The sequence below is a fragment of the Apus apus genome, chromosome 25 (assembly GCF_020740795.1).
Source record: "Apus apus isolate bApuApu2 chromosome 25, bApuApu2.pri.cur, whole genome shotgun sequence".
In the NCBI taxonomy this organism is placed as follows: domain Eukaryota; kingdom Metazoa; phylum Chordata; class Aves; order Apodiformes; family Apodidae; genus Apus; species Apus apus.
The window spans coordinates 707,455-729,111 of NC_067306.1; the positions used below are offsets into that span (position 1 = coordinate 707,455).

At 61.6% G+C, this 21,657-nt stretch overlaps 1 protein-coding gene across 1 annotated transcript; it reads left to right on the plus strand.

Annotated features, from left to right (window-relative positions):
• Positions 1-2,770: 2,770 nt before the first annotated feature.
• Positions 2,771-19,741, plus strand: JUP (junction plakoglobin). The gene is made up of 15 exons (XM_051640207.1): positions 2,771-2,824; positions 11,936-12,168; positions 13,033-13,286; positions 13,529-13,767; positions 13,972-14,173; positions 14,621-14,765; positions 15,152-15,255; positions 16,160-16,498; positions 16,896-17,051; positions 17,217-17,336; positions 17,502-17,652; positions 17,782-17,903; positions 18,167-18,206; positions 18,535-18,689; positions 18,875-19,741. Exons 2-14 carry the CDS (start codon positions 11,943-11,945, stop codon positions 18,666-18,668), a joined length of 2,232 nt encoding a protein of 743 aa, XP_051496167.1. The 5' UTR covers positions 2,771-2,824; positions 11,936-11,942; the 3' UTR covers positions 18,669-18,689; positions 18,875-19,741.
• Positions 19,742-21,657: the final 1,916 nt, after the last annotated feature.

Genomic DNA, 21,657 nt, shown 5'->3' on the forward strand with positions numbered 1-21,657 from the left:
CCTGCCCGCCTCTGCCTCCAGGCTCCCTGGGATGTGCCACTGTGGAGCCAGGTGCTCAGGGCAGGAGGGGCCCTGCCATGGGACAGGGAAGGACAGGCTGGGGGGCTGGATGCCCCTGCAAAGTGGGGAAGACCCTGCTGAGGGACTGGGGGGGCCATGAGAGCAGCCAGACTCTCGTGGGGCTGCAGGGTCTCTGAGGGGGCCACAACCACACTGGGAGGCTTATGGAGCTGTGGGACCCCCTGTTGTGTGGGGGGCTATCAGGTGGGGGGGGGCTGGGGGCAGCATGCTTCACCCTGGTGTGGGTGTTTGGGGTGTGACGTGCATCACCCTGGTGCTGGTACTTGGGGGTACATTGTCCTGCTAGTCTGGGGGTGCATCCTGCATCTGCCAGTGGCCCCCCCCTCCCACTGGTGTTGAGGTGGTTCAGAGGCTGTTTTGGCGGCCATCGTTGCTGCAGACAAGCCCAAGCCTGCCCTGGGCACGGGGCGTCGAGCAGCTTGGGGCCGCCTTGTTCCTCCCTGCCGGGCCGGGCCTGTTCCCGTTCCTGCTCCAGCTCCTGTTTCTGTTCCTGCTCCGGCTCCCCTGGAAGTTGGCGGCCAGGACTGAAACCGAGAGGCTGAATCAGCGCGTTCGCCTCAGGGGAGGGAAGGGAAGGCAGGGGGTGTTAGGGTGGCTGCCAGCACCCCACCCTGCCCTGCCCTGCAGCTCCTCTTTGCCAGGGCTTTCCCAGCTCTGCCATCCCTGCACTGGGCTGGGCACTGGGATGGGGTTGAGCCCCCAGACCCACAGGCAGGGCTTGGGGCAGAGCCAGGAGCAGGCAGTGCCAGTGGGGAGCAGCCCCTTGCACCCTGTGCAGGGCAGGGCTGTCCTGTCCCATCCCTCGGGAGGAGCTGGGTTTGTCACCGATGGGTCACAGCCGCCTGAGGAAGGGGACTGCCATCCCGCTGGGGTGCGGCGGCACTGGCACCTGGATCGGGGCAGCGCTGTGCCCAGCGTGCTGGCGTCGCAGCCGGGGGGCAAAGGCTTGTTTATCTTCCCAGCAAGGCGGGCAAGGGTGGCACAGGGCCCATGGGGCCTCCGCCCTGCTCTGACACGCGCCTGGGCACCGTGTCCCCTCCTCAGCCCCAAACTCACCTTGGGACACACGGCTCTTTTCTCTCGCTCCTCTGCCGGCACTGGGTGAGGCTCCTGGCAGCCCTGGGCTGGGGTCCCCCGCTCCCCTCCCGGCTCCCAGCCGCAGCTGCCGGGTGCAGAGGTGCTGGCTGGGCCCAGCGCTCCTGGCAGCATCGAGCAGCAGCAGCTCTGCCAGTGGTGGTGTGACCCCAGCAATAGCTGAGCCTGTGAGCACGGCCAGTGTCCCTCCGTGGTGTGCAGGGCCAGCAGTGCTGCTGTGGGACACAGGGGCACAGAGGGGGGATGAGGGGGGTGAGCCTACAGCACCCTGCAGGTTAACACCACGTAGGCAGCACCGTCCTTCCCTTCCTGACCTTGACCAAGAAGGAGCTAGATGCGTTTTTGCTGGTCGTCTCAGCCATGCTGTGCCCTGCCGCGTCATGCTGTGCCATGTCACGCTGTGCCCCTTTCCTCCTGGTGCTGGGAGGGCTCTTGCTGCGCTTTGATCCCTGCCCTGCGCACAGCGACGAAATCCTGATTCCTTGTAGAGGCGTTTGAGGCTCCGTCTCTCGCCCCGCTCCAGAGCTGCGCCTTCCAAACTGAGTCAGCGCCTGCAGCCGGATGCTGCGGGGGACTGTGCAGGAGCTGGGGGGGCTGTGCGACATGTCCCCTTGCCCTGCCCCCAAATTCGGGGAGCAGGAGGCCTGAGAATTCCCACCACGTGCTGGGGTGTGCCCTGGCGCCAGGCACTCATTGGTGACTCGGCGCTGGGTGACGGAGGCTTCGCCCGGGGCTGGCGGGGAGCGGGTGAGCCGGGACGCGGCAGCAGCACCCGGCTGGACCAGTCTGGCCAGGGCCGGGGTGACTGAGCTGCCGGCAGCTGCCGGGCCCTTCCCCAGCACCTCTTACTGCCTCTGTTTCCCCAGCTGGGCCGTGTGGCCCCTTCCCGGGGCTGGGGGATGCTCCAGAGCCGGACCCGATTGATGCAGACGCCGTCACGACGCGGCGGGGGCCACAGGGTGCCCAGGGCGCAGGGGCTGCGATGGCGGCCCGGCCAGGCTGGGCAGGCAGCAGCGGGGAGCAAGAGCCCCCGCCCGCGGCCCCGACTCTGCTGCCCCCGGACCCCTGGCCCGGAGCTGGCACCAGGGCGCTCCCCGCCAGGCCGGGGTGTCTGCAGCCCCCAGGGGCGCGTGTGGGGGCGGGCGCTGCCTGGGGACATGCACGGGGCGAGGCCTTGCGGGGCCCCGGTCCCCCCAGGGGTTCCCGGACTCCCCCAACCCGGGCTCGTGCCCGGGGGTCCCCAGACCCCGGGGCCGCCCCGCCCGCCCCGGCCCCGCCCGCCCCGGCCCCGCCCTCTGCCCACGGGAGGCTCTGGCCCCGCCCCTTCCCCGCCCACTGACGTCACCCAGGTGGTCCCCGGCAGCCGCGCCCTGCCCCGCCCGCCGCCTCGCCCCGCCCACTCCGCCCCGCTGTCCAATCGTCTGCCGGCAGGGGGCGGGACGGCCTCGCCCCCGCCAATGGAGAGGGGATAAACACGGCCGGAGGGGCGGTGCCCAGGTTTGACTGGCGTGCGGCGGCCCAATAGCGATGCCGCAGGGCGGGGGCGGGGCGTGTGTCGGGGCGGGGCCGGGCGGGGCGCGGGGCGCTGCTCGCCTTTTGTTCGGGCAGGAGCGGGGCGGGCGGCGGAGAGCGGAGGGATCGGGGCCAGGTGAGCGGGGATGGGAGGGGGGCTGGGCCGGGAGCGCCGGGCCCGGGCGGGCTCTGCCGTGCGAGGGTGAGGAGCGGCTGCTCGCGGGGCTGGGCGAGACCCAGTGTCCGGGGCTGGGCAGCACTGGGAGACCGGTCAGTCCTCCCGCGGGCTCCCCGCAGGCGCCAGAGCCGTTTGTTGCTGCCCGAGAGTCTGGCTCTCGGGCGGGGCCGGGGCCAGTGCCGCGGCTGCTGGCGGCCGAGCCCAGCCTGTGCGGATCCGGTCGGGCGGGTCCCCGGGGGAGCCCTCGCGGGCTGCCGGGCTGTTCCGACCCCGCTACCCGCCCGTCGCTGCGGGAGTGAGTTTGCGAGTTCCGACTCCGCGCCCCGGTACGAGGCGGTGGCTCCGTCCCTGGCACCGCCCGGGCGCGTTGGGAGCTGCCGCTCCCCGGGCGAGGCCTTGGCACGGTGCTGCTCGCCCAGGTGGCCCTGGGGCTCTGACGCAAGCCGTGGCTGGCGGGTGCCACGGCCCGTGTGCCCTGAGTCACCGTGTGCCCCAGCGTGCTCGCTCCAGACTGTACCGGGGGTCCCGCGGTGCTACCGAGGGCTGCCCCTTGCCTTCAGCCGGGTGGGCCAAGGGCTTTTGCCAGGATGGTTTGTGCTGTTGCCTGTGGCCAGGGGTCTGAGGGGGCTGTGAAGGGATAGGGGCGGCCTGGTGTCATCCCTGTGACCAGCTGTGGGACAGAGGAGCTGGGCACTGCTCTGCTCGGGGGGGGTTCCCAGCTGAGTCTCCCGCGGGCGGCTGACAGCGGATTTCCGTGCAGGGAAACATGGGGGAGTGAAACTCGTCTTTTTGTCGGGCTTTTGGAGAGGAGAGAGCATTCTAATTGCGTTAGCTGAGTGATTAGCTTAATTAATCAGGTTTACAGCACAGATGAAAGGATAATGCTGAAATGTTGCTGGGAGTTGCCCAGAGAAGGAGAATGTAGGCTGCTGTACGAGCAACTTGGAGAGACCTTTGTGCCGTGAGAGGAGGGTGTGAACACTGGCCAGGAGGGCACAGCCCCCCGACGGGGATGGTCCCGGTGACCTGCTGGTTGTCTTGCCCTCACAGGTGTGAGGCAGCAGCCTTCCTGCTCCCCCCGGCTTCCTTGCGGTGCTGCTGGGGCGCCTGGGTGAGCCCCATGTCTGGAGCGATGTTCTCTATCAGCATCTCTGGGCCAGAACGATGGTGGGGGCTGGGGACAGCACCGAGACCCAGCTGGGTCTGTCTCCTTTGGTTGCTGCATCTCCTGCTCCAGCCCACGCTGTGCTGGCGCTGGGCTGGTGCCGCTCGCCAGCCCTGACACCCGGTGGTCTCGGGTCCGTCTGCCACCGGCTGGCGGGGAGCCGGGGGCGAAGCGTCTCCCCGGCAGCTGCTGCGGGGACGGGGCTGGAGCGGTGCCGGCGCTGCCGGGGGCGTTTGCTCAGGGCTGTCGTTGGCATCCGGGGCGGGTGTGGTGCCTGCGGGGTCTGCTCCTGGCCCCGCTCCGGGGGAAGTGGGCACCGCGCCAGTAGTGGGGCCGGGGAGGTTTTAAGGTCCCTTTCTGTGTCCTTGTTGATGTTTATCTGGGTCGGCTGGAGAGGTGTGGGATACCCAGTGAAACCATCTTTGCATGTCTGAAGTCCTTAATCGTTCATCGTTTTGGAGGAGTTCCATGAAGTGTCATAAAAAAAAACCCCAAAACATTTTACTGCTAATTTGGCTTAAACAAGTTGGCCATCGGGACGGGAGAACACATTGCTTCTGGCATCAGTGGCTGAGGGCTGGCTCCTGCCCGGGTGCTGGAGCAGAGGTGAGCCCTCGGGCTTGGGGGGTGCTGGGGAAGGTGGGGTGGCCGCTGTAGGGCCCTCCCTGGCAGATAATGGCATTTATGGTCTATTGTCTGGGCAGTGTGGCGTGTCCTCTTTGGCTCCAGGAAGCGTGGGCGTCCCCGGTGGGGCCAAGCTGTGCTGCTGGGGGTGTGCCGAGGCTGGGAGGGTGGGCACTGTGCCCTGTGCCTCGACCACCTCGGTGGGGTAGGTGGCTTGTGGCTCAGCTGTAGGCAGGGACCTCAGAGAACTTCGCCTCCGGTCCCAGCACTATGTTTCAGTGTAACATTCAGTGCTGTCCTAATCCTATTAACTCTCCCCTTTGTTTCCCCCACCTGAAGTCCTCAACCAGCTCTCGCAGCCAGGGCCGGCACGGGGGGTGCAGCTGCGCGGCTCCTCCGCTGGGGCTGTGCTGGTGGCTTCTCTTCCTGGCTGTCTTTGGTGTGGGAACACTTGATGGGGTTTGGCTTTTCATCACACTTCCAGGTCTCTGGGGTTTTCGCAGATGGCAGAGCCCTCCGGAGTGGAGCTGCCCTTGGCCCCGCTTCGCAGAGAACTTGCAAGACTTTAATTGCAGCATCTGTACCAAGGCTTGCGCTAGTCTTGAAGGTTTAAATTAGACTGGCTTCTAATTAACAGAAGTTAAAAAGAAATTTAATTTCTATTAAAACAGTGTGAGTCTACCTTGGACTTAAGCTTTTACCTTGATTTCAGCTAGTGCTGTCTCACCTAGACAGGCCCTGTGGCAGGGTGTGTGGGGCACCCACTGTCACCCAAAAGTGGGGCGTAGGTGCTGGCTCAGGCCCATGGGGTGTCCCAGGTCAGTCTGTGCTGATGGAAGCAGCTGGGATGGCAACCTGATAGGACACCAGGAACTGCTGCATTGAATCACTGCAGTGTTCTCTGCTTTGGGAAGGTTGGGTTTTACTCCTCTCCCCATGGACGGGGTTTGATGAAGCAGTGGAAGTGTGAAGGCACAGGTCTTAAAACTTGACCTAAGCAGCTAAAACCATGTCTGTGCTTAAACTGGGTTGGCTTTGGAGCTGAGCAGGTGCCTCGATGGGCAGAGCAGCTCACCCCCTCTGCTTCCCACCTTCAGCACGGGAATGCTGCACGGGAATGCCGCACGGCTGGTCGACGGCTGCGGGGGAGATGAAGATGTTTCTAATTAGGCAGAGGTTTGAAATACCCTTCTAAATATGTCTGCCCTGATGGGTTTTGCTGCAGCTGCTGACAGGCCTGGAGGCATTTCAACACACCCCGGTTGCTCAGCTCTGAAGTGGCTTTGCAAACAGGGCAGGAGCTTTGTGCTGTATTCGTCTGACTTGAGTGATCCTTGGGCTCCTTCCGAGAGCCTGAGCAGGAGCTGGAAGGTGGAGGTGGAATGCTTGGTGTTTCCTGGATATCCCATGCCTGGGTTATCCAACCCTCAGGAGGTGAAGGCAAGTGAGCAGTGGTGCCCTCCTGGAGGAGGGAGGCACAGACCCCATGGCATGGGATGCGAGGTGGTCCTATACAGCTTTTGGAGTGGGTGGCTGAATAAATCCCGAGTGCCTCCCTGCTAGGGGAGAGACCTTCGGCTGCTGTCAGGAGCCCCGGTGCAATCGCTGTGACGCGCGGGCAGAGCCCTGGTGACAAATCATTAACTTGCTCCGACAGGCCGGGTGCTGACGGGTGTTGGTGATAATTTCTTGTGAAGCGTCTGAACTTTACAGATGTAATGCAACTGGATGGAGAAATTAAGCCAGGGCTCAGCAGCCTTGTGTCCCTCCCCTGCCTCCACTCCTCTGGCAGCATCAGGGCCAGGTAGCAAAATCCTGTGTTTCTGGAGCTGGGAACAGCCTGTGAGCCTCAAAGCCTGCAATTATCATGTTCTTAAAGGACAAGTTGTTCTTTGTGCTCTTTAAAACAAAATAATGACTTTTTTTTTTGTTATCCAGATGGAGTTATTGTGATTAATTGCATCATGCCAGTTCTCCTTTCCATGGACAAGTGGCGAGTTCCCATCTTTCCCAGCTGCATTTCTAATGAGATCAGCAAACTTTTATTGAGGAGGAGATGTGCCCACATCAGCCCTCCCCATTCTGCTGCCTCCATGGATGGTGGTGTCTGTGTGAGCAAGTGGGGATGTTGTAGAGCAGAGATGCTCTGCCAGGGACCTCACGATGGGTCTTTGGCATGTGAATGTCCCTGGGAAACCCCTCCCAGGGCTGGGTCCAGCAGTGAGCTGTGGGAGGGTGAGTTTTGTGCCCAGCATCCCATGTGCTTTCGCAATGGGAAAGCACTGGTGGATAATACCTTGTCATGTTCAGATCTGAAGTGCCAAGATGTGCCAGCCTGGACTTGGCATGTGCTGGAGCTGTCAGGAGCTGTTAGTTCAGGTGAAGATGAGGCACTTCCAGAAGCTGAGGGGACATGCTGGGCTCTGACAGAGAACATCAGCAGAGCAGGGTGGGTTGTGACAGAGACTGGAGCTGCAGGTGCCACCGGGAGCCTGGGCTGGCCATGCTCGGGGGGATGTGGCACCCCTGGAATAGCTGGAGCAGGAGCTTTGTGTGGGGCTTTTGGCAGCTCAAATTTAACCTGGTCAGGAGCAGCTGGAAGATGAAAAGGGTTTTGGAGCCTCTTCCACTAAAGATGCCTGGGTCTGAAGAGTGGCTTTTGCATCCCGCTGCCCTCCCTGAGGGACCTGAAGTTGCTGGAGCTGGTGGGGTGGCCAGGAGCTGCTCTGGAGGTGTGAGTGCCTGTGAACAAAGGCCACCAGCTCCTTTGTGTGCAGGGTCAGGGCGGCCTTGTGTTGTTACAGCCTCATTGCTAACGAGGAGCTGGTTGCCTGTCTCCTCCTCATTAAACTTCAAGCTGTTCTTGTTCCCCTTTGAATTCTTCCACTTATCTTCACTGCAAAGCCCCATTGAAAGGGCTTGTGGTAGCTGGGATCTGACTCTAACACTTCCCATTGATGCTGGCGAGGTCTTGAAAAGATCCTTTCTCTGCCTCCTCCTGCTGTGTGTTCCTGCAAGGGACCCTCTTCAAAGCCACGGCAGCTTTTGTGCAGTGCTGGGGCTGTTGCGGCATTTGCAGGAGCTTCGTTATCTGCTGCCCAGCTTCATTAGCTGTTGGTGCAGTGCTGTCATTCCTGGGTGTCTCAGGCAGGGGTTGCAGGTGATGGGGCACCTCAAGGTGCAGCTCTCTGGGGTGCCCTTGCTCCAGGAGGGCTCTGGGGCTGTGGCTGTGGAGGCTGCTCACCCCAGCCTTGCTGAGCAAGTGGTCACTGATCTCCTGGCTTTTGCAGCCAGGGGGAGGACCGGAGATGGCTTGTGTGTAGCGTAAGTGCTTCTAAAATAGTCTTTTCTCCTGTTGCATTTGTTGAATTGCTTTAACTGTCTCTTTCCTTTTCTGAAAAGCCCAAGTGACTGTAATTGCAATAGCTCACATGCTTCCTGGAGCCGAGCTCACGCCTTGCATGATGAGCTCCTGAGTGGGGGCCCTCCAGGAGCTGATCCCTGTACCCAGCAGGGCTGGGGGGGATGTGTGTTAGGACGCGGGGGGCAGCCCCTCGGCCGGTACCCCCTGCTGCTCCAGCTGGGCACAGTGTGCTCCAGGGCAGGGCAGGCTGGGCTCAGTCTGCCCCTCGCCTCTACCAGCCCCTTGGTCCTGGTGTTTCTTCCTTTGCAGCCCCTGCCTGGGACTGGGGGTGTGGGTGTGCTCTGTGCTCCCAGCTTGCTCACTTAGAGGTGACCCCCCATTGAGGTTGATGGCTGCTCACCCCCTGCACCCTCCCCAGGATCCCGGCTCCCAGGAAGCCCCTGGGTAGTAGCTATTTCTGCCTGAAGCAGCATTCATAGGTTCCCTGCTGCTGTTCTGGGCAGCTCAGCTGTGTCAGCGTGGGGCCGAAGGTTTCTCCCTGCAGCCGGAGGGAAGGGCTGGTCAGGCCGGGGGCTGCATGTTTGCTGCAGACTTCCTCTGCAGACGGTGTCCCGGGGGGGCCGGTGCTGCCTGGACACCGATCAAATGGCTCTGGGGGCGGATGAGCTGCTGGCCGGAGCCTCACAGCCGGGAGCTTCCTCTGCCTTCTCTGTCGTTTCTGCCTGCAGGAAGTGGTGGGAGAGGGATTAACCTTCTCTTGGCTCTGCCCTGTGTGGGGGTGGCTGCACCCCCTGTGTGTCCCATGGCTGAAGCCCCCACGCAGCTCAGCCTGTTCCTCATTGTGATGCTGGGGACAGGCTCCAGGTTCTGCCCCAGACCTGCTGTCCCTTCTGTGGGGTCCCCTACATCTGCCCTTCCTGTGTTCCCAGTCTGGTTGGTAATGGCTGGTGGAAGGGAGATGAGAGCTGGGCTCTGCAGCAACCATCATACTGCCAGGCCTGGCTGTGGGGGGCTGGAGGCCCCCTGGGCATCCCTGTGCTTGTGTCTGAGCCCTCCAGGGCAGGTATTTTTACATGTGCCCCAAATACCTCCTGCATGAATTACTGCCCTCCCTTGGCTGCTGGGGGGTCCTGCCCTGCTGGAGCTGCTCACCACCAGAAGCATTGCTGGGGAACAGCTCCTGGTGCGGGTGACACCAGCATCCCCTGCCTGGGCACTGCCTGTCTCCCTCTGATCCTGCTGAGCAGGAGGGAGGACATCTGAGGACAGAGTCCAGTTGTGGGAGAAGCTCGTGCCAGGCATCTGGCCCTTGCTGAGTGATGGGCAGAGGACGCTTGACACAGGGTTCAGAAAATGTCACTGCTGGCTGCTGGTGTGTCTGACATGAGCTCTGCTGACTTTGTCACCTCGGGTGCCACTGGCCTTGCTGGCTGCCTGTGGTGGTAAACAGACCCCAGGGGCTGCTGCAGGGGGTGATGCTTTGGGGAAGGATGGGTACTCTGTTCAGTGAGGTGCCCATGGTCCCTTCTGGGGGCTGCTGGAGAGGGCGAGTCCCCTGAGCCATGTAACATCTGTCTCTGGTGGCCCCTGTCCCCTGTTGCAGGGTGCTGCTCTCATTAGCTTGGACCCGCTCGGAGCTTGTCTGGGGCCAATTGCCTGAGCTGCTGTCTGGGCTCCAGGGAGCTTTGCTGGTGTTTGATGTCCCTGGGGTGCACATGGGGGTGGTGGTGGGGGGTGGCTCATGCATAATGCAGGGCTCTGGAAGAAGCTGGTGTCTGAGGTGAACTCACAGAGGTTTGAAAAATTAAGTGCCTGTCAAAATGCCTGTAAACTGTAGAGCAGCTGTTACCTGTCAACTGGCAGTGTGGGCAGCACCAGCCCCTCCTGCCAGCTGCTGCCTGGGGGTCCCTGCCCTGGCTGGGGTGGGTACTTGGTTCTTTATCTCCCTCTGTGGGGCAGGGATCTTTCCTGCCCCTTGCCCAGCCCATCCTGGGCAGCTTTTCTGTGTTGGCCCTGGGGTGCCATGGTTTGGCATTGCTGTTCTTGGGCTTCCTGACACAACTTGGAGGCTCTGCTGCCATGGGTGACCCAGCTGGGAGGACTTGCTCTCCCAAACACTAACGCAACAGCTCATGAGTACACGTGGGGGGGGTGTGGCAGTGCTGGTGTGGCACAGGGGCTGTCCTGGCCCAACCCTGCTCTGGCACGGGGTGGGGAGCAGGGCTGGGCTGATCCCTGGCACCTGCATCACCCACCGCACCAAACGGAAACCGGCTCCCGCACCCTGCTGTGGGAACGATCTGCCCCTGCTCGTCTCCATTAGCGGGTCCCTCTCTTGCTGCCTTAGGAACATGCATAATGCACAACCCATTAAAGCCAGAGCAGCACTTAGTCTGCGATTGATGCGTAACAGAAAAAAAAAAAAAAAAAAAAAGGGCAGGAGCAGGTCCCTGCAGTGACTCTGGGAAGGTGTTGTTGGGGGGGGGGGGGGTACATGATGGTGGTGGTGGGATGCAGGATCCAGCCAGCCAGAGGGGTAGGAGTGTGGTGAAGCTCCTGCCTCTCACCCAGCCGCTGCTCCCTAGGAATGAATGTTTGTGCCGGGCTGGGATTTTTCCCTGTGAGCGCCTGTCTGTGCCACTCGGGAGGGCTCGGCCGCTCCTTGGGAACAGCCGGCAGCGCCGGGGCGAGCCGTGCCAAGCCCGTGCGTGCCAAGCCTTGCCGGGCCGTGCGAGCCGCGTCCTCAGCCACCACCCGACGCCCTGACTCAGCCACTGGTGTGGCAGGGGGCCGGGGCCGGCGGGGGCTCGTCCCCCACTCCCCTCGCTCCCCCGAGGAGGGTGCTGGGGTCCGGGGCTGCCGCACCAGCCGGGCCGGTCCCTGGAAGCCCCGAGCTGCGCCGGCGGCTGGAGCGGGGCCAGGGCCGCCCGGGTCCAGCTCTGCATGAATCAGTGCTGGTGGAGGTGGTGATTACGCCTGTGGTTGGGAGCGCGGTTGGTGCTGCGCCCAGCACAGGCAGCTGCTCCCTTACCTCTTATCGCCTCTGAAACTCTGACTCATCGCCAGCCCTGCGCGGCTGGAGGAGGGGGCAGGAATCCCGGCGGGTGCCTGGGCGGTGGGTCGGGGCAGTGAGGTGGCTGCTGCTGCCCCTCCTGGCCATGCCGGGGCTGGATGGGGGGCTGGTGACTCACAGCCCTGCAGCGTTGCCTGCCCCGATGAGCTCAGGGGCTGAGCTGTGAACCATCCTCCCTCCTTCCCTCCTCCTGTGTCCCCAAATTAAAGACAAGGGAATCCAGCCCTGCTCGGAGCAACCTCGGCTGGTTTGTCCTGGGTGCTGGGAGGTGCTAGGCTGCCCTTTCCTGGCACCGTGTAGCCCCGGTGCACTGCTTGGCTCTTGTCGTGCTGAGCACCCACAGGAAAGCCGAGCTGGTGGCTTTGCCTGGTAACTTTTAGGTGCTTTAGGAGTGTCCCAGAGGGCTTCTGAATAGGTTTGTTTTATTATATGAGATCCAGCCCTGTGGCTTTCCCCAGCTCTGCCAGGTCCCATCTCTGCAAACTGGTCTTTAAAAATCTGGTGGGTGGCTGGGAGGGGGCTGTCTGCAGGGGCCTCCGTGACGGGCAGAGCCTGTTCACAACTGCTGCAGTGAGAGGTGGCTGAGGGCTCAGCTGGTCTGCACCCTCTGCTTGTCTGAACAGGAGCAGCGAAGTGCTGAGCTGTGGGTTCCTCACCGGGTGCCTTTCATCTCGAGTGGGGGAGGAGGGCAGGAGCAGGGCAGGCTCCCTCTGCTGTGGGCTGTGTGAGATTGGCTGCTGAGCTGGGGTCTGCCGTGCTGTTCGGGGCAGGAGAGGGGCAGGAGGGTGCTGTGGTGACCTGCTCTCTGCCAGAGAGGTAACTTCTTCCCTCCCTGCCCTGCAGAGCAGCCATGGAGGTGATGAACATGATGGAGCAGCCGATCAAGGTGACAGAGTGGCAGCAAACCTACACCTATGACTCAGGCATCCACTCCGGCGTCAACACCCAGGTGCCCTCTGTCAGCAGCAAGTGCCTTGCGGATGATGATGAGGTCTATGGGAAGCAGTACACCATCAAGAAGACGACCACGACGAGCTACTGCCAGGGAGGGAGCCAGGGCCAGAACCAAGCACAAGGTAGGGCCTGCAGGGCTGGGCACATCTGTGAGCTTGGCTGCTCTGCTCCTGCCTTCCTTTGCCTCCCCCATGAGCCACGCTCCCTCTGAGCACTGCTCCACATCACCTTGCACACCCTGGGAGTTGTTGCTGCCTAAAATACGCTCCCTTCTGTCCTCCTTCCCTGCGCCCAGGGGCTCTCGCGTAGGGGTGGCACGCAGCCAGCTCGCCCTGGTGCTGTGCACACACATCCCAGCGTGCTGGTGGGTTGGATCGAGAAAGGAACAGCTGATCCCAGCCCACGGATCGGCCGTCTACCCTGCCTGCCTGTCTGCCTGCTTGGGAAGCCTGTCAGCATGGCTGTCAGCTGCCAGTGTGTGCCTGAAAGCCTGGCTGGCTGGCCTGTCTTCTCCGGCTGCTGGGAGGGCAAAGCAGGTGGAGACACAGCCCCTAAAGCCAAAGGAGGTGGATGCTTCCCCTGGCTTTATCCCTTCCGAGAGGAATGGTTTGCTCCTTAGCTGTTGCTGCGGCACCTCTGCCCCTCAGGTTGTGCTGGTCCCGGCATCCTTGACAGGGAAAGCCTCCGCGTCCCTCTAATCCCCTGTGTCAGCTGATTCCAAATTGCAAATATCCTTAATTTTTTAATTAATAGGCCTTGTGTGACAACTGCCTGATCATGCTGCCTAATTGAGTGTTGTCTTATCTCTGTGCTGCCATATCTGTTTGCACTTTGAAGCGCCGGCTCCTTGCAGCGTGTGCTGGGGCTGCTGACGCTGCTGGCGCCGCAGTGCTGAGCTCTGGCTCAGCTGATCCACCCGGGAAGCGGGGCTGGGAATGCTCCTCGGGGAGACCCCAAGTCTCACGCTGCCTCGTCTCCCCCCGCAGCTGACATGGAGGCCCAGCTGGCCATGACCCGGGCCCAGCGCGTCCGGGCTGCCATGTACCCTGAGACGGTGGAGGACCGGTCCCTGCTCATCAGCACCCAGCTGGAGGGGCAGCAGACCAACGTGCAGCGCCTGGCAGAGCCCTCCCAGATGCTGAAATCGGCCATCGTGCACCTCATCAACTACCAGGACGACGCTGAGCTGGCCACCCGTGCCATCCCAGAGCTCACAAAGCTCCTCAACGATGAGGACCCGGTAAGGAACCGTGGTTTGCCTGCGAGTATCTCTGGGTGTTCAGCTGCCAGGCTTGTGGGACGCACTTCCACAGCTCCTGCAGCATGACCAGGCTTGTGTCCTTGGGCTCTGTGGCCACCATCCAGTGCCACGATGTGTGGCAGCCCCGGCTGGCTCTCACCCAGCAGAGTGGGATCCCTCCTGTCCTTGCTGTGATGGCAGCAGCGGGACTCCCTCCCACCCACCGGCTCATCTCCCCCCAGGTGGTTGTCAGCAAGGCGGCCATGATTGTCAATCAGCTCTCCAAGAAGGAGGCCTCGCGCCGCGCCCTGATGCAGTCGCCCCAGATCGTGGCGGCCGTGGTGCGCACCATGCAGAGCACCAGCGACCTGGACACAGCCCGCTGCACCACCAGCATCCTGCACAACCTCTCGCACCACCGCGAGGGCCTGCTCTCCATCTTCAAGTCCGGTGGCATCCCGGCCCTGGTCAGGATGCTGAGGTACGGGGGTGCTGGCGGGGGTCCCAAGAGGGCGGCAGAGCTGAGTGGTCCCTCCAGTCTGGCAGCTGCCCGGGGGCAGAGCAGGGGAGGGCTCATGCTGGATGGGAGCCAGGACTTGGGACAGCCCCGGGGGGTCTGCTGGCAGCCTGGCGAGCCCCGAGGCCACCGCCTGTGCTGACGTGGCTCTGTGCTGCCTGCCCCCAGCTCGCCGGTCGAGTCCGTCCTCTTCTATGCCATCACCACCCTGCACAACCTGCTGCTCTACCAGGAAGGGGCCAAGATGGCTGTGCGCCTGGCTGATGGCCTGCAGAAGATGGTTCCCCTGCTGAACAAGAACAACCCCAAGTTCTTGGCTATCACCACCGACTGCCTTCAGCTTCTTGCCTATGGAAACCAGGAGAGCAAGGTGGGCCCAGTGCTGTCTGCAGTGCTGCCACGTCCAACCTCTCACAGGTGGAGCATCCCCAAAGCACAGACTGTCCCAGTCTGGCTGGTAGTTCAGCTTGGCTGGGTTTTTCCCCCTGCTGCTCTGGGCAATGCCACTGCCTTTGTTCTTTGGCTGCTCCTCTCCTCCTACGCACGAGTTGTCCCGGCCTCACTCAGGTTCATCCCCTGGACCTGCTTTGACGTTGGCTGGGCAGGGGGCTGCCACCTGTCCTGCATGGGGTGAGGGTCTCCAGTGCACAGGGCTGGGGTGGCCAGAGGCATGGATGGGGTAACTGAAGCCCTCTTGTGTGCTGAGGGGTTGGACCTCCTGCCAGACCTGTATCCTGGCATGAGCTGGAGAAACCAGCAGTGGTCTCAGCAGCTCAGAGCTGCCGCACACCCTGACCCTGGCCCTTCTGTCTTGCAGCTGATTATTTTGGCCAATGGGGGCCCCCAGGCCCTGGTGCAGATCATGCGCAGCTACAACTATGAGAAGCTGCTCTGGACCACCAGCCGGGTGCTCAAGGTGCTGTCGGTGTGTCCTAGCAACAAGCCTGCTATCGTTGAGGCTGGTAAGAGGGCTGGGGGCTGTGGCAGAGCTGGGGCAAACTGGAGGGTGGTGGGGTCAGGATGATGCAGCCCAGGGTGTAATTGCATGGCTGGTGTGTGAGTCGGGCTGAAGCCAGGCCCAGCAGGTGGAACTCCCTGCCTGTGGCTGGTTCCCTGCTCTGCAGGGCTGCTGAGGTGCTTTCTTGGCACTGTGCATGGGCAGGATCTGGCCCGGCTGGCTGGGAGCTGTCTTCCTGTGCCACATTAACTCCCCTAAGCCATGAGGCGCTGGAGACACCAGTTGGGTGCTTCTGAGCCCACACAGACCCACTATTGCTCCCCTCTCCTCTGCTGGGGCAGCTTTGAGTGTCCAAGTGTTTATCTGAGCTGGTGTCATCTTCCTCTGCAGGTGGCATGCAGGCCTTGGGCAAGCACCTGACCAGCTCCAGCCCCAGGCTGGTCCAGAACTGTCTCTGGACCCTGCGAAACCTCTCTGACGTGGCTACCAAACAGGTGAGTCTGCTCACCTGCTTCAATGCAATTGAAGTCCTGCTTCAATGCAGCATTTTGGAGCATGCTCTCAGGCTCCCAGGCTGCCCCTCACCCTCTGTTTGGGCCAGACTGAATCCAAAGCACTGTCCTTGTGCCCTTTCCAGTCCCTGTGGGCTGTGGCAGCATGTGTGCCTGGCATTGCAAGGGGCCTCTTCCTGCCCTTCCCACACCAGGCAGCTGCCAGTGATCCTGCCCTGTCCCCAGTAGGTGCTGAGGCCATCGCTGGTCACTCAAGCACTCGGGGAACCCCAGATCCTGCTCCAGTGCTGGCTGCATGTTCGGCAACTTCCCCAGCATGGAGCTGCTGTTGGAGCTGCCATCGGAGCTGCCAGCGAGATGGTGGTGCCCATGGGGCTGGGTGGCAGCCGGTGCAAGGGTGACCCCGAGCTCTGCTCTGGGGTTGCTCCCTGAGCCCTTTGCTACCTTCTGATGCCTTCCCCATCTGCCAGGGCCGCCTCTCCCTGCAGATTAGCGCCTGATGCAGCCTGGAAACTATTTGGGCTGGCGTGGAACCGTGCCTGGCTCTGCGGATTGAGGGGAGGATGTGGCCATGGTGCCTTTAACTCCTTCCTGCCCTGCTGCTGGCTGCCTGCGGGCACGGCTGGGCCCAAGGTCACCCGGGACCACGCAGAGAGCATGGGCCAGTGCATTGTTTGTACTTCCCAGCAGAGAAAAGCTCCTGGAGACATTAAACTCTTAAGTAAAACTGCACATGTTGCCTGTTGCTCACGCTGTGCCAGCATCATGGACAAGCAGCCCTGGCTGGAGGGGACAGTGTGGGAGGCAGAGGGCTGCAGCCCAGCTGCAGGCTGAGCCCAGATCTGGCTGCAGGGAAGATGGTCCAACCTCCTGTCTTCTCTTGCAGGAGGGCCTGGATGGTGTCCTCAAGATCTTGGTGAACCAGCTGAGCTCTGATGACGTGAATGTGCTGACCTGTGCCACCGGCACCCTCTCCAACCTGACCTGCAACAACAGCAAGAACAAGACCCTGGTGACACAGTCAAATGGGGTGGAAGCCCTGATCCACACCATCCTGCGGGCAGGTGACAAGGAGGACATCACCGAGCCGGCTGTCTGCGCTCTCCGGCACCTCACCAGCCGGCACCCTGAGGCTGAGATGGCACAGAACTCAGTGCGGCTCAACTACGGCATCCCTGCCATTGTCAAGCTCCTCAACCAGCCCAACCAGTGGCCACTGGTCAAGGTAAGGGGCTGGGGGGATGCTGGGGGCTAGAGGAAACTGGTGGCTGGGCTCAAATGAGCTGGGTGCTGGCCCATGATGGGACACGCTGGTGCCATGCATGGAGTGATGGTGGGCTGCTGTTGCTGCAGCACTGCTCCCCCTGGGCCCTGTCCTTGATGGTGGTTAATGGAGGAAATGGCTCGTGCCAGCTGCTCGATGGAATCGATACTCGCCCCAGCCTCCCCACAGGGGAGGGGGCTGGATCTGGTGTGGGAGGAAGCTGGAGTCAGCCTGCACCACGGAGGGGGATGTGGTGGGACAGGCAGGGGGAGGGGGCCCAGCTGGTCACTCCTGCGGGAGCACACGCTGCTCCAGTTCATGGTCAAGACAAATCTCTCTTTCCCCTTTGCCTCTCCAGGCTACCATAGGCCTGATCCGCAACCTGGCCCTGTGCCCGGCCAACCATGCCCCGCTGCAGGAAGCCGCTGTCATCCCCCGCCTGGTGCAGCTGCTGGTCAAGGCTCACCAGGACGCCCAGCGGCACGTAGCAGCTGGCACACAGCAGCCCTACACGGTGAGTCCCGGCAGCAGGGACTGCCAGGGTTGCCCCTCTGCCCTGCTCCTGGCACAGCCTGGCACCCCAAAAGGTGACCTGTCCCTGGGGGGTGGCCTGTGCCTACACTCAGGGTGGTTTTGCCCTGGTGTGGGGTGCCCTGCTTGAGTGCTTGTCCCTTGGCAGGATGGAGTGAAGATGGAGGAGATCGTGGAGGGGTGCACGGGGGCACTGCACATCCTGGCCCGGGACCCCATGAACCGCATGGAGATCTTCCGTCTCAACACCATCCCTCTCTTTGTGCAGGTCAGGGGCTGGGGACGTGGGGGCTGTGCTCTGCCACCTCCGGCACAGCCCTGCGCTGCTGGAGCCGGTGGTGCCAGCTGGTGGCATCCGAGTGTGTCAGAACACATCAGGAGCACGACAGCTCCTCGCTGGCTGCTTCGCGTCACTGCTGATCTCTCCTGACAGCTCCTCTACTCGCCGGTGGAGAACATCCAGCGCGTGGCGGCCGGCGTGCTGTGCGAGCTGGCCCAGGACAAGGAGGCGGCCGATGCCATCGATGCTGAGGGGGCCTCGGCTCCGTTGATGGAACTGCTGCACTCCAGGAATGAGGGAACAGGTGAGTGCCACCATGCTGGGCCCTGTGCTGAGGGCTCTCCACCGCCTGGCATTGCCCCCCCTGCAGCCAGTCTGGGGCTTCTGGTGCCACGCGGCACCGGGAGCTGAGGCTGCTGCCCTGCCCCTGCAGCCACCTACGCGGCCGCCGTGCTCTTCCGGATCTCGGAGGACAAGAACCCCGACTACAGGAAGCGTGTCTCTGTGGAGCTCACCAACTCCCTCTTCAAGCATGACCCGGCAGCCTGGGAGGCGGTGAGCATCCTTCTGGGCATGGGGATGAATTCTTTTCACCAGGGAAACTGGCGCCCCATCCTGTCTTCAGAAGCTGCTGCTGTTTCCAGGCAGAGCTCAGACAGGAGTGACCAGCAAACCAGGGGAGGTGGGGGTGGGTGGGCTGTGGTCTTGGCTCTCTGGCAGCCCTGAGACCCTGGACAGGTTTGGCACCCTGCAGCCCCTGAGCATCATGCACATGTGAGCTTGAATCCTCTTGTCAATTGTGTCATTTTCTTCCCTAGGCTCAGAGCATGATCCCCATCAACGAGCCCTACTCAGATGGTGAGTATGGCACCAGCTCTTCTGTGGGGTCCTCCCATGGGCTGTGCTCTGGTGAGGCAGAGGCCTCATCCCACCAAACAAGGCTGGTTTATATCCTTTCTTGGGTGGCTGCCAGCGAAGTGCAAGCTTGGCCTGCTGGGGGATGCTCAGTGGGTTGCTCAGCTCCCCAGGGAGCATGGGCAGCTGCTCCCTTGTCTGCCTTGGCCAGGCAGGTGGTGGGTGGGTGGCCCTCATACACTGCCCTGGCTAGGGGGACCAGGAGGGTGACTGAGGTCTGGAGAAGTCTCTAGCTGGTGGGAGCTGAGGTTGCTCCGTCCCTTCCCTGCAGAGCTGGACCCTGGCTACCGCCCCATGTACTCTGGTGACATCCCCCTGGACCCCATGGACATGGATGGGGACTACCCCATGGACACCTACAGCGACGGCATCCGAGCGCCCTTCGCTGACCACATGCTGGCCTAACCCGCCCGCAGCCCCGCGCAGGTGAGCGGCCCGGGAGCGGGGCTGGGCGAGGGCTGGGGGGGCAGCTGGGAGGGCAGGGCTGGCCACGGGGTCCCTGCTGCTGCCCAGGGTCTGCATCCCCATCACTCCTTGGGCTGGGGGGGCCTGGGCTCCTGTCTCCTCCACACCCCTGGTGCAGTAACCGGAGCTCTCCCTGGCCACTGCAGGTGTTTTCTCTGTACAGAAGAGGGTGGCCCCAGAGCTGAGTATTGTCAAGAAGGACTTGGGAGACAGAAGTGCCTGAGAAGACAAACTTCCATTCCCACAAAAGGTTTTATTCTTCAATTTATTTTCTTCACTGTGGGTCTGTGGAGAAGGTCCTTCCTCCTGGGACTGCTTCAAGCACCTACTGCCGTATCCAGCATCCAAGATCCTGTTTCTGAAGCTTTAAAACACACAAACCCTGCACCGTTAGCGACCTTTCATTGGCAAAATAGTCTTTTCTATGAATATATATTACTTTTTTATTTTTAATATGGTGCCAATGGCTTTTGCCGTCTTTAAGTTTGTGTTTTCTAACTTCCCCACTATTTGTTCTGCGTGTTAGTGTTCTAGGAAAGGAATCTAACATGGGAAAACCCTTTGCTTTCTGCAAACTTGAACTTAATCAGGCCAATCCAGCATCTGCTGAAACCAAAGGGTGTCGTGTCCCAGGACCTTTGTTTTAGCCATGGGGATGTCTGCGGTTTAACTCTTTCTGATCAGCCCTTGGGGAGCTGACTTTGTGTACCTGCTTGTCCTACCAGTACCCATAGAGGAGTGACTCCAGCATTAGGAACCGTGTCCTTGTACTGATCTCTGTTGCACATTTTAACCCATTTCCCTTCTTTTTGGTGAGTGGTGTGTTTCCGTCCCCTCCTCCCTTATCTAACACATTTTTTAAAGTGGCTCTAGAGCTGATGGTGGTTTAATGCTTCCATCAGAAAAGGGATGGGCAGTTACTGGATTGTGGTTCAGGAATGGAAGATTTTATTATTTCTGTAAGTTGTTTTTGTATAGACCAAAGCAAAAAATAAAATAACCCCCCCAGCCCCGTGCTGCCCTGAGCCTGTTCATCTGTTGGCTGGGGTGAAGGTGGCCATGGCCCTCCTCGGACCAAGTGTTGGTGCTTCCCTCCCATGGGGCTGGGTGGCCTCGGATGGGCTTGTTCCTGTGCTCTGCACCCGCTGTGCCTGGCTGAGGGGGTGTCTGGGGGGGACAGCAGGCTGGGCCCTTCCCTGTGCCTCTGGGATGATGCTTGCCATGCCTGGCCATGGGCTCCTGGCCCCACAGCTCCTGCCATCCTGGGCCCCTCACTGTACAGGGTTGTTAACGTGCTGGCTCTCTCCAGGCTTCTGTCTGCTCTGTCAGGAGCGTAAAAACAGCCCGTTCTTACGATGTGTGTTCATTAGGCATCATCACCACTATCTCTTTGCTTTAACAAGCTCTGGGAGATAAATGCAGTGGCTGGAAGCAAGCTCTGCTGATTGATGGATGGATGGAGCTGCGAGAGGCCAGGTTAAAAAAAAAGTGATTTACTCAGTCAAACCAGGTTTGACTCCTTCCTCGGCCCAGCTTCATAGTGAGAGCAGATGGCAGGAGGAAATATTCTCCACTGAAACGGTAACTCTGACAGCTGAGCCCAGGGAGGGTGATGGGAAGTGGTGCTGGGCACCAGGAGGTGGAAACTCTCTGTTCACAAAGTTACCCACCAACTTCAGGGCTGCCCATCTGCTCAGCAACCTCTTCAGCATGGAGATGAGGCTGGGGACAGCCACTGCTGGCAGCCAGTTGCTCCAGGCTTTCCCATGGCACCTCTTTGGGCAAGAAGGCACAGGCTGAGCCCAGGGGCAGGAGATGGCCTGCAGCAGCTCTGTGCTGGCCAGGGGCTGGGCTGTGGGTTTTGTCTGCTGAGGAGTAGATGCCAGGGAAGGCAACAGGACGAGCCCATCTGCCACCAGCATGGGGACTTGGGGGGACATGGTTAAAGGGAGCTGAGAAAAAAGTTGCAGCCATTCCTGCTCACTTTCAGCATCAAACCCCGAGCTGTGCTGTGGAGGGGCAGGATGGGGCAGGGTGGGAGGTGGGTGCTCACCATGCACCAGCCCTGGCAGGACAAGGTTTGCGTGTCCATCGTGGTGTGCCAGGGTCGGCCCTGAATGGTCCCAGTAGCAGCCTGGGCTGGGGCAGGAGTGAGCCAGGGTTGCTCCAGTGCTCCCTCCTTGAGAACGTCCTGCACTGAGCTCAGCCCCGGGGCCAGGCCTCGGTGTGTCAGGGACGCAGCCACGCTTCCTGCCACAGCCCTGCCAGGATCAGCGACGAGCAAAACAACAGCTGCTTTCCGGGCAGCCCTGGCAGAGCCGAGCGTGCTTCCGGAGCCTGGAGGGGCCAGGGCTGCTCAGGGGCCGTGGGACCAGGCAGGGGGCCAGGCAGCCCATCCTGCTGCAGCCACTGCCAGAACCAGGGACAGGTTGGTGACAGGCCATGGGAGTAAGCCCCTCACACGGGGTCACAGGCAATTCAGCCAGGCCACCCCTTGCTGCTTGGGCTGGGCAGCGTGGGACAACAGCATTGTACACCCAGAGCAGCATCAACACGGGTGCAGGCTCTGCTGCCATGCAGGGTAGGCACTCAAGGTGACTTGGGGGAGCACAGGGAGTGCTCCTGCTCTCAGTCTATGTCAAGTCTCACCCCTGTCACCAGGATCCCCAGCAGAGCTGCCAGCACTTTGCTGCACATCCAGCATCCATGCCTGGGTGGACGTGGGGTGGAGCCTGGGATGGAGGCAGGACTGCACAGCCTGAGACCCACAGTCCCACTGTGACAGGACTGTGGAGGGCACTGCTGGGATTTTGGAGGCGCGTGGGCCAGAAGACAGCTGAAGCGGGGTGTGGGATCCCCCAGCCAGCTGCATTCCTGGGGAGCCGGGGGGTGTCCCGGAAGGCGGTGGGACAGACCATAGGTCCCGCCA

Bases quoted from the DNA above. Each gene is read 5' to 3' on its own strand.
- JUP (XM_051640207.1), top strand. From the start codon at position 11,943: ATGGAGGTGATGAACATGATGGAGCAGCCGATCAAGGTGACAGAGTGG. The intron at 12,169-13,032 runs GTAGGGCCTGCA...CTCCCCCCGCAG, and splicing joins GGGCCAGAACCAAGCACAAG to CTGACATGGAGGCCCAGCTG. The intron at 17,337-17,501 runs GTCAGGGGCTGG...CTCTCCTGACAG, and splicing joins CCATCCCTCTCTTTGTGCAG to CTCCTCTACTCGCCGGTGGA.